At 42.4% G+C, this 12092-nt stretch overlaps 1 protein-coding gene across 1 annotated transcript in view; it reads right to left on the reverse strand.

Annotated features, from left to right (window-relative positions):
• The window catches only part of brf1b (BRF1 RNA polymerase III transcription initiation factor subunit b), a 126358-nt gene that overhangs the window by 35336 nt on the left and 78930 nt on the right, over positions 1 to 12092 (reverse strand). The window contains exons 13-16 of the mRNA XM_024420566.1: positions 3225 to 3286; positions 2606 to 2687; positions 1902 to 1954; positions 189 to 466 (exon numbers count right to left, since the gene is read on the reverse strand). Coding sequence (XP_024276334.1) covers positions 189 to 466; positions 1902 to 1954; positions 2606 to 2687; positions 3225 to 3286 — 475 coding nt within the window. The remainder of the gene's footprint in view (positions 1 to 188; positions 467 to 1901; positions 1955 to 2605; positions 2688 to 3224; positions 3287 to 12092) is intronic.

A 12092-nucleotide genomic window follows, 5' to 3' on the forward strand; every position in this document is an offset into this window, starting at 1 on the left:
GTAGAGCATGCTGCTTACAACTTCAGGTTTGTGGGTGTGATTCCCACAGTGGACCAGTAGGTAAATGTATGCACTCACTACTGTAATTGCTCTGGATTAGAGCGTCTACTAAAATGTAAATGTTAGTTACACTCATCCATATGTGAAGGCTAGGTTACTTCTAACAATTCTAGTTGAAATCCCCTTACCTCTTGCCCATGATGGTGGTGGCCAGGCCCATATTGGTCTTGTTGGGCTGCTTCTTGCGGCGGGTCAGCCTCTTCCGCCCAGGGGGGCCACTGGGTGGCTCTTCCGTGGAGGTTGGCTGGGCAGGGCTGCTGTTGCCGCTGCCACCCTTGCTGTTAAGGTCACGCAGCACGTCGTAGTTGATTTTGCTGGAGATCTTCTTCTGCTCCAGCATCTTCTCGATGGCCTCGCCCGCCGTACTGGCACGGATGGGCTCCCGCTTCTTGGACGTTTTCTTGGGCTGCAAGGGGAAGAGAGAGGGGGGAGAGTTGAGAAGATCTGGAGTGTGTTCGTTAGTACACACCATAGTAAACCGGTGCAAAATGTTTTGCAACGAAAACAAGTGTTTGTTATTGGACAAGTTCAGGTTAGTCCCTCCCCATTTCAGCCATTTGCTTACGTTTGGTTCCTAGTGAATACCCCCCTGATATGTTGGGAGGAATTTAAAATTGGTTGAATGAGTTCCATTAGATTGTTGGATGCATTAAGATTACCTTTATTATTTATTTTTATTTAGGGAGGAATTTGGGAGACTTAATAATGCGATGCAGATATACTGTACATACTACTATGTCAGATATGATAGATGTATAGAGTGGCATTCTCTAATCTGGTCCTGTAGACTTTTGTTCCAGCCCAGCAACCAGTAGTTCTCCAAGACCAGAGACTGAGAACTCAGCTGCAGGACATTGCACGCCGTGGGACACCAAGTTGAGAGTTACATGCATAGATTGATATATTGATATTAGTGATAACGTATCAAATGGTAAACTCATTAACTGGAATCGCTGTTGATAGTAATAACAACAGTAGCTAGTTAAGTGTTGTATTAAGTCATGGACGATACGCCCTTTTTCTTTGGGGTCAGGAAGCATGATGTCACCCTAAAAAAGTCTGTGAAAGACCTTGGTTGTGTCCCAAATGGCACCCTAATGTAGTGCATTACTAATTTTGACAGGGCCTATAGGGCTCCGGTCAAAAGTAGTGCACTATATAGGAAATAGGGCACCATCCAGGACGCAGGTCCTGTTTATCATACAGAACGCTGTATCAGCACAAGGAAAACCCCCACTGCCTTGACCACAATGAGACCCCAACTACTGTGGACCTTGAGCCCCTCCTCCGTAGTTGTGCCTCTAGACACTGATCTTGAGACAGTTTTACATTTTCTATAGTAATGGTTAAGGTTAATATTGGGGGGAGAGGAAGCTGATCCTATATCTGTACCTAAGGGTAACTTCACCCCTGAGCATCTGGAATAGGTATCATGTCCTCTCTGCACCTCATTAGGCGGTCTGCTACTCTGCTAGAGTACGGCTAATCCGACCGGGGTGAAAGCGGGCAGATGTGGAGATGGCGAGACAGGTTAGTGCAGGGTTAGCGCACCCCTGCCATAGTAGTCATATTCATATAGTCTCTGGAGCCTCTGCATTGAAACTGAAGACCAGAACAGAGCACAGGCTGATTTGGCTCAAACTGAAAATATGCGAAAGCTCTAGACAAACAGCTGTTCTGTGTCTGTAGCCAGCCGGGACTGAGGAAGGGCCACCTCTACACACACGTGCACACACAATTCTTGAGCACACAGCTGCAAAAGCATGCACATGAAACGAATGCATATAAAACCCAGACAGACAGAAACACACACATACCATATCCACCCTTCGATCCCTTACCTTTTCCTTGTAGGTCCCTTGCTCTTTCTCTTTAGTTATCCTCTCCTCCTTTTCTAAAAAAAAACAAGAACAAAACAACTGGATATATCACCTCTACAATAGACAGTAAGGACTGAATAGGTCATTATGTATAGACAATAGTATAGTATAGGTAATTACTGTATTCTGGTACTGATAGAATAGAAGACTTAGTTACAGCTGTATTTCAGAGGGAATAGAGGATGCATCCCCAACAGAGGGAATAGAGGATGCATCCCCAAATGGCACCCTATTCCCTATTTGGTGCACTACTTTTGACCAGTGCCTTATGGGAGGTAGTACACTATAAAGGGAATAGGGCATAATTTGGGAGACATCCTTTTCTGTTGATCCTAGCTATTAAGCCACTTACAACAAAATAACAGCCTAATAAATTCCATTGGTTCAACTGGGCGAGGGTGAATGAACATAAATGAACATAGATACATATATTGAAGGGACGTACAAGTACTTCAAATGCTCAGCAAAGAGGTTAATGACCATGATGACAGCAGAAAATCTTAAACAAACATTTTTGACCATCGAGGATTGGGAACAATTGGTTCATTACAGCGCTGGCAAATATGAAAACCTGTTTGGGAACTGCGTCGTAACACGGTGGATCAATATGAATATGTGTATTTTGAATAGAGCATGAGAGGTTTTGCCTCTGTCTGTTCGCTCACCTTTCTGCTCCCTCAGATATTCCTCATTCTGCTTCATCCACAGGGCCGTCTTAACTCTCACTTCTTTGTCGTTGAGGATATACTGCAAGAAGGAAGGGGGAAGTAAGGGTTTTAGTAAGGTGCTATAACGGTAAAGTGCTAGGGTAGGTAGCACGTAGACTAGCAGTTAGAGCATAGGGCCAGTAATTAAAATGTTGCTAGTTCGAATCCCTGAGCAGACGAGGTGAAAAATCTGTTGATCTGCCCTTGAGCAAGGCACTTAACCCTAATTACTCCAGTGTCGTTGTTGATTAAAAAAACATTTTTATTTAACTAGGCAAGTCAGTTAAGAACAAACTCTTATTTACAATGACGGCCCAGGAACAGGGAATGACAGATTTTTACCTTGTCAGCTAGAGGATTCGATCTATCAACCTTTCGGTTAATAGTCGAACGCTCTAACCACTAGGCTACCTGCCGCCCCATAACGGCTGGCACTCTGGGGGAATTGGGATATGGAACAACAAAAAAGCTCTCATGTAAGGGACATAAGTAGAGGAAGCTTGTGTTTAAAGAAAAATCATTATGATTTGTGTTAAAAGTATTCTTATCTCAAAAGCACTTAAGAGGAAGAGCATACCCTCTCAATTTCATTATCGTCGATGCCGTCCAGGTCCAATTCCCCGCTCTCCGACTTGCCATCTGAGAAGAGAGACAGAGAACAACACATTTACCAGTCTAATAACAACACTTGTCTGGAAGACAGGGCTCCGTTTAATGTCGTATCAAGGGTAGCATACCAAATGACACCCTATCCACAATATAGTGCACTAGTTTTGACCATAAGGCTCTGGTCAAATGTAATGGACTATATAGGGTGGTATTTGGAATGCAGCCAAAGCCTCCTGTTTTCCCGTTTTTAATAAAGAGGGCAGTTTTTTATTTTTTATTTGACAGGGACTTGATTTCCATGTTTCCAGGGGGACGGGGCAAAAGGCTTGATTTTCTGATAATGATTTCCCCATTTTCTTTTGGTGCCCTCGGAACCTTGCATGCCTTCAGGCGTGACTTTGTGATTACTGCGCAGTCAGGTAATTCATTGGAGAGGGAGGCCATTTTGAAAAGGAGAGATAATCTTCTCCGCCTCGCTGGAGTCTGGAGTGTTCAGAGTCTCTGAGACAATGCGATGCTACGCTGTTTAGTATTAACCCAAGTTGCATCAATAATGTAGGCGGACCCCAGGCCGCCTTTGTGGTATACTGTAATTGTCGTAACAGGCTTAGCGGTGAGAGCTGAGAGGATTGAGTTTTATTTGGAGAGATTTTGGAATTGTCTTCCACTGCAATGTGTGTTTTGTATTAATCTCCAGCACCCATTATAATGTTGCATATTCAGGCAGATACAATGGAAATACACAGAGAGCCTGGTATAATGACTGACACCATTACATATTCATATTGTGTGATGCAGTTCATCAATATGCTCACGTTTATCAGTAGCTTGACATGGGTTAAATATGGATATCTGAGTCTGAAATTATTTGGGCAAATTCAGAACATTGGGGATATTGATTTACATGGGGTTTTGGTCGGGAAATGCTAATATTTTTTTATAAGTGTGGATTGCAGACATTCCTTATCCAAAGACTTATTTTAAGGTAAGGGAACAAATATCCCCCTTGTTCAAATTAGAAATTGCATTTGGAGCAGATTAAATGGCAAATTCTTATTTCAACAAGCGAAGAAATATTGAATTCCAAAGTGCCTATATCCCTCTATGAATAGTTAAAGTCCAAAGGTAGAACTGAAGAAAAAAACTATAGAAAGTTGAGTTGTGGCATAAGAGATCTGACCTCTACTTAGCGAAAAAGGATAACAATCTCAAAAGCGATACAGTAAAAATACTCTCCATAAAGTCCAAATACTCTTTACATAGAAGGACTGGATGTGTGACAAGGACACCACTATAACCAAACAACACAAATAGCCCTACCTAAATAAGAATCTAAATAAGATTGTCCTGTCCCCATAGTTCATTTCACCTCAATAAACTGTCACTAAGCAACCGTTTGTGACAACAGTGCAACTTTCAAAACCAGCAGAGCACAATCTCATTTGACCCATCTTTCTTTTTCAAACTCTTCCAACGGCTTCCATTTCTAAAAGAGGCATCATCCCTGACATTCTTCTCCCAGGATCTCTTTCCTCCGTTTCTGAGACTCTCCTGACTTCAAAAACATATTTTGTGTGATAAAGACAAGGTTTGCTGGATCATTAAGATCTATGAAAATTTCATTTATCCGTTATTTTACCAGGTAAGTTGACTGAGAACACGTTCTCATTTACAGCAACAACCTGGGGAATAGTTACAGGGGAGAGGAGGGGGATGAATGAGCCAATTGTAAACTGGGGATTATTGGGTGACCGTGATGGTTTGAGGGCCAGATTGGGCATTTAGCCAGGACACCAGGGTTAACACCCCTACTCTTACAATAAGTGCCATGGGATCTTTAATGACATCAGAGAGTAAGGAAACACATTTTAACATCCCATCCGAAAGACGGCACCCTACACAGAGCAGTGTCCCCAATCACTGCCCTGGGGCATTGGGATATTTTTTTGACCAGCGCAAAGAGTGCCTCCTACTGGCCCTCCAACACCACTTTGAGCAGCATCTGGTCTCCCATCCAGGACCAACCCTGCTTAGCTTCAGAAGCAAGCCAGCAGTGGTATGCAGGGTGGTATGCTGGGATAGTTTAACAGCTTAGCGCGATATCTACTAATAGGGACCTATGCCGATATTCTTTAAGCAGGTTCGGTGAATGTCGTAATGGTAGACTTAGGGAGATGACATCATCATCATAAACACTGGGGAAACTTCCTGGTTTAGAAGCTCTTTTTGGGAAGAGCCATATGTTATTTAGATGTAGGCGGATAAGACACCTTCCCTACATAAGTAGCCACGTAGCATAGATCTAAATCGATAGCTTTGCAACAGAAAAAGGCAACCAGAAATGAGCATTCAAAAGAATGAGCCGTGTGTGCCAAGCTGCCAAGAAGATCAAAGGAACGCCAGAGAACGGGGTTGGTGGAAACCCATCATGAGAAATAGCAGCCTAGATATGGGTCACAATCTGTCAGCTATCTTAGTGCCTTCATTATGCTGTCATTTGGGGGTTTGGATGGGACCCTGCAACGACTGATACAGGACGTCGTACTGTGATGAAAATAGCAGTTGTGGGGGACAGACAGAGAGAGAGAGAGAATAAAAGAAAGAGAGGCAGATGGAGGGAGAGGTAGAGAGAGAAAGACAGAGAGAGAGAGAGAGATTAATTTACAGATCTGGGGATTATCTATCCAAGTGTCACTGTGAATTTCAATCCAAATGACACAGCAGTATAGAGTCTCCTTATTGGTGACAGATCTAGTCACAGGCAGCTACCATCTTTGGGCTGTGCTTCCATGTATAATGGCAACAAAGCTGCCAAACCTCAGACTCTAACGTTCTGTATATTCAATCAATTCCATTGTGTATTCCATTCAATTACATTATTTTCAATTAACTTCCAATTCAATGGAGGGCGAGAGAGAGAGAGAGCGAGAGAGAGAGAGAGAGAGAGAGAGAGAGAGAGAGAGAAGAGAGAGAAACCCAAAGACAGACATGAAAAGAGAAGTGAAAGGGGAGGGCAATAAAAAGCAGAGTAGAGCAAGATTGTTTCCAGCATATATTTCCAGCATATTGACAGGGGTCCCCAGTGGCCAGACTGTCTGTTGGGTAAGATTGGAGTTGGGGCTGCCAGTAAACATTAGCCACAAATGCACACAGGCACAGAAATGACTCCCTGCACGTTCAGGGGCCGTCTTGGGGTCAACAACAAGGCAGTACAGAGCTGCACAGACACAGGGCTATGTAGCGTGCAGACAGGAATACTGTGCGTGTGTGTGACTGTCTGTGGACTGCTTGCTCAGAGTGAAGAGTGGAACTGATATTTCCAATATTCGAATGGTGAGAAAGTTCCAAAAGGGTAAAAACTTTAATAGCGAGAATCTGGTTACCGAGATTTACCGCCCAAACCCACTCCTGTTTCCTGTTGTGAATCAATTTGAATTTTTATTACCTTTTATTTATTCAGGGTAGCCCAATTGAGACCAGTGTCTCTTTCCCAATGGTGACCTAAGTACAAACATTTTCTCACAAACAGGAAGATAAATGTACATTACAAATAAAACAAGAAGAATAAAAATAACCACAAGGCACAACCTCAACACTACAATCTCTACAAATAAACCACTACAATCAATCGAAACAACTGCAATTAATTAATTCAACACCAGAGTCCTAAACTGCACTAGTGGCACCAGGGAATTAAGATGCAACGATTTTTGGGGGTTATTTCATCATTGGGGGGAACTAAAACTAAAGGAGGATTTAGCTAAATGGTTGAGACCAGAGGGACCTAAATAGTTAATCAATCCTTCGAGCAGGTTTGGTAGCTCATTATTTTATGCGTTAGAAACAAAGTTAAGTAAACTGGAATCTTGAGTAGAAGTGATCTACGGGACTTTAAAGAGGACAAGCCAACCTTTTGATACAGGATGCAGTGGTGAGTATTAAAACTGTCCCCTGTGATAAAGCGAAGGGTGCTATGGTAGACGGCATCCAAACGTTTAAGAATAGTGGCTGCTGAAATCTGATAAATGGTGTCAACATAGTCAAGAACTGTCAGGAAAGTTGACTGTACAATCCGCTTCTTGCTATTTAGGGAGAGCCAAGATCTACTTCTAGCTTATCCATATACACTGCTCAAAAAAATAAAGGAAACACTTAAACAACACAATGTAACTTCAAGTCAATCACACTTCTGTGAAATCAAACTGTCCACTTAGGAAGCAACACTGATTGACAATACATTTCACATGCTGTTGTGCAAATGGAATAGACAACAGGTGGAAATGATAGGCAATTAGCAAGAAACTCCCAATAAAGGAGTGGTTCTGCAGGTGGTGACCACAGACCACTTCTCAGTTCCTATGCTTCGTGGCTGATGTTTTGGTCACTTTTGAATGCTGGCGGTGCTTCACTCTAGTGGTAGCATGAGACAGAGTCTACAACCCACACAAGTGGCTCAGGTAGTGCAGCTCATCCAGGATGGCACATCAATGCGAGCTGTGGCAAGAAGGTTTGCTGTGTCTGTCAGCTTAGTGTCCAGAGCATGGAGGCGCTACCAGGAGACAGGCCAGTACATCAGGAGACATGGAGGAGGCCGTAGGAGGGCAACAACCCAGCAGCAGGACCGCTACCGCCGCCTTTGTGCAAGGAGGAGCAGGAGGAGCACTGCCAGAGCCCTGCAAAATTACCTCCAGCAGGCCACAAATGTGCATGTGACTCCATGAGGGTGGTATGAGGGCCCAACATCCACAGGTGGGGGTTGTGCTTACAGCCCAACACCGTGCAGGACGTTTGGCATTTGCCAGAGAACACCAAGATTGGCAAAATTGCCACTGGGCCCTGTGCTCTTCACAGATGAAAGCAGGTTCACACTGAGCACATGTGACAGACGTGACAGGGTCTGGAGACGCCGTGGAGAACGTTCTGCTGCCTGCAACATCCTCCAGCATGACCGGTTTGGCGGTGGGTCAGTCATGGTGTGGGGTGGCATTTCTTTGGAGGGCCGCACAGCCCTCCATGTGCTCGCCAGATGTAGCCTGACTGCCATTAGGTACCGAGATGAGATCCTCAGACCCCTTGTGAGACCATATGCTGGTGCGGTTGGCCCTGGGTTCCTCCTAATGCAAGACAATGCTAGACCTCATGTGGCTGGAGTGTGCCAGCAGTTCCTGCAAGAGGACCAGAACTCCATGGGTTGATAAATTTGATTTCCATTGATAATTTGTGTGATTTTGTTGTCAGCACATTCAACTATGTAAAGAAAAAAGTATTTAATAAGAATATTTCATTCATTCAGATCTAGGATGTGTTATTTTAGTGTTCCCTTTATTTTTTTGAGCAGTGTATATATATTTTTGCTTTAAATCTTTGTCAATCCAAATGCTCAGATATTTATAGGAGGGAACCTGATCGATGGGAGAACCATCCAATGAATAAATATGTAGTCCATCTGAAACTTTTTTGTGAGAATTGGAGAACAACATATATTTAGTCTTACCTGCATTAAGTACAAGTTCTAAACAAACAAGGGCTTTCTGTAAGGCAACAAAATCACATTGCATCTCTAACATAGCCTGGTCAACAGTTGGGGTAATGGCATACATATCAGTGTAGTCTGCATAACCGATAGACCAATATTATTTATTAAATTGTAAAGAGAACAGGCCCCAGTACTGACCCCTGTGGTAAAACTTTTTGTAATATCCAGGAAACTAGACTTGACACCATCAGAAATCACGCATTGAGTCCTATCTGACAGACGATTCTCCAACCACATGCAAGAAGCCTGATACAGGCTATTTCACTCAACCTTTGAATAAGAGTGTTTTGGTCAACAGTGTCAAAGGCCTCGGAAAGGTCTATAAATAAGGCAGCACAATGATTTTTATGATCTAAACAATTCAACACATCATGTAAAACAAGCGTAGCAGCTGAAACAGTGTCCAGGTCTAAACTGAATTGGTGCACATTAAGAATAGAGTGAGAAGTTAAAACAATTCTTAAGGAAGATAATTTGGAGATTGGACGGTAGTTATCTAAGTCAGAAGGATCTCCTCCTTTATGTACGGGGAGGACATGTGCTGCTTTCCAGATTTTAGGGATAACACCAGAAACAAAATATGGGTCAATGGTTCTACAAGAACTGTTGCAGAGAGCTGCAGTAAGAAGGGATTAAGTGAGTCAGCGCATATGGATTTTTTTTTAAACATCAATCTTTAGCAAAGCACTTAGTACATCATAGATATCAAGTAGCTGAAATTAAAATAAAATATGTGAGTCTGTTTGTGCATCATTCTCTACAATCTGTTCTGAGGTGACTAGAGGACTCTCTAGTAGAATTATATTAATTTTTAAAGATTATCCTTTCAAATACATTGCCAGCTGAAGCAAAATGCACTACAAATGTACATTTTGTTTAGTATGGGACCAGAGGCTTTCCACTTTCCTGAAGTTAGCTGGATTACCACCACTCTCCGATACACAAATAAATATGGTGATTTTGCTTTTCTAACCCCAGATATAGACATTTATTTTTCAATTGTCTGAAGGACTGCCAATCTGATGTAGAATCAGTCAGTCTAGCGTTAGCCCAAACTAAATGTATTTCCTGTAATTTCAGACAATTTATGTGTTAACCAAGGATTAGAACTGTTTTCACCCTTAGCATTTTGTGCAGTGCATGTTCATCTGCAACATCTCTTATGCAGGCAATGGGACAATGGTCACTGAACTGATATATCCCATTGGCTGTAAACTCATGAGGGGTATTTCTTAGAATAATATCGAAGAGAGAAGATTTTTCAGGGTGTTTAAAGTTGGAGCGAGTTGGATTTAGCTCAGTACAAATATCTTTAAGCCCATCAGATACTGGAATCACCCAATCCAGATTAAGATCGCCAATTATTAATAATTCGGATTTAGCATAGTTAGACAGCAGGTGACACAATTTGATCAGAGCATTAATTATAATACATTATCTCTATGAACAGCATGATGTGAAATGGGACTATTCAATGATATGCGATGTCTAAATTTGGCTTCTCTACAACCTTCTCTGCTCTACTATCTGCATGATCAGTCATCAACGCTCAGGGTGGGGACAGACAGCTCATCTCAGTATAGAATGCAGTTCACAATGCATGTATCATCTCATCAGCTGGAAGCTTTTCTTTTGATGACAGGTACTTTTGCTAAAATTAGGACTAATACAGTGCACACCACTTGACTTTCCTCACATTTTGTTACATTACAGCCTTATTCTAAAATGTATTACCTTGATTTTCCCTCAGCAATTAACATGCAATGCCCCATAATGACAAAGCAAAAACAGGTTTTGAGAAATATTTGCACAATTTTGATTTTTGTTGTTGTTGTTGAAATATCACATTTACATAAGTATTCAGACCCTTTACTCAGTACTTTGTTGAATCACCTTTGGCAGCGATTATAGCCTCCAGTCTTCTTGGGTATGATGCTACAAGCTTGGCACACCTGTATTTGGGGAGTTTCTCCCATTCTTCTCTGCAGATCCTCTCAAGTTCTGCCAGGTTGGATGGGGAGCGTTGCTGCACAGCTATTTTCAGGTCTCTCAAGAGATTTTAGATCGGATTCAAGTCCAGGCTCTGGCTGGGCCACCCAAGGACATTCAGAGACTTGTCCCGAAGCCACTCCTGTGTTGTCTTGGCTGTGTGCTTAGGGGCATTGTCCTGTTGGAAGGTGAACTTTGAGGTCCTGAGCACTCTGGAACAGGTTTTCACCAAGGATCTCTCTGTACTTTGCTCCGTTCATCTTTCCCACGATCCTGACTAGTCTCCCATTCCCTGCCACTGAAAAACATCTCCACAGCATGATGCTGCCACCACTACGCTTCCCCGTAGGGATGGTGCCAAGCGTCCAGACGTGACGCTTGGTATTCAGGCCAACATTATTTTGGCAAACTCCAAGTGGGCTGTCATGTGCCTTTTACTGAGGAGTGGCTTCCGTCTGGCGAGTCTACCATAAAGGCCTGATTGGAAGTTTCTCCCATCTCCACAGAGGAACTCTGGAGCTCTGTCAGAGTGACCATTAGGTTCTTGGTCACCTCCCTGACCAAGGCTCTTCTCCCCCGATTGCATAGTTTGGCCGGCCGGCCAGCTCTAGAAAAGGTCTTGGTGGTTCCAAACGTATTCCACTTAACAATGATGGAGGCCACTGTGTTCTTGAGGACCTTCAATGCTGCAGAATTTCTTTAGTACCCTTCCCAGGTCTGTGCCTCATAAAAATCCTGTCTCGGAGCTCTATGGACAATTCCTTTGTTTTTGACTGACATGCACTCTCAACTGTGGGACCTTATATAGACAGGTGTGTGCCTTTCCATTTCATTTCCAATCAATTTAATTTATCACAGGTGGACTCCAATCAAGTTGAAGAAACATCTCAATGATGATCAATGCTCAATTTTGAGTTTCATAGCAAAGGGTCTGATTACTTATGCAAATAAGGTATTTCTGTTCTTTATTTTTAATACATTAACAAAAATGTCTAAAAACCTGTTTTCGCTTTGTCAATATAAGATACTGTGTTTAGATTGATGAGATTTAAACACATTTCTTAAAATCAATTTTAGAATAAGGCTGTAGCGTAACAAAATGTGGAAAAAGTCAAGAGGTCTGAATACTTTCCGAATGCACTGTATATCTGAAACCGGTTGACTTATTTTTTAATTGTAAAGATGATTTTTATTATTGCAGCTGCAGAGTTTTAAAACAACATCACTCTAAAATGGCTGCTTTAAATCAGTACAAAATAGATAATCCTGTTCAAGATTGATATATATACACATGTATATACAGTACCAGTC

Source organism: Oncorhynchus tshawytscha, linkage group LG05, assembly GCF_018296145.1.
Source record: "Oncorhynchus tshawytscha isolate Ot180627B linkage group LG05, Otsh_v2.0, whole genome shotgun sequence".
NCBI classification, from domain to species: domain Eukaryota; kingdom Metazoa; phylum Chordata; class Actinopteri; order Salmoniformes; family Salmonidae; genus Oncorhynchus; species Oncorhynchus tshawytscha.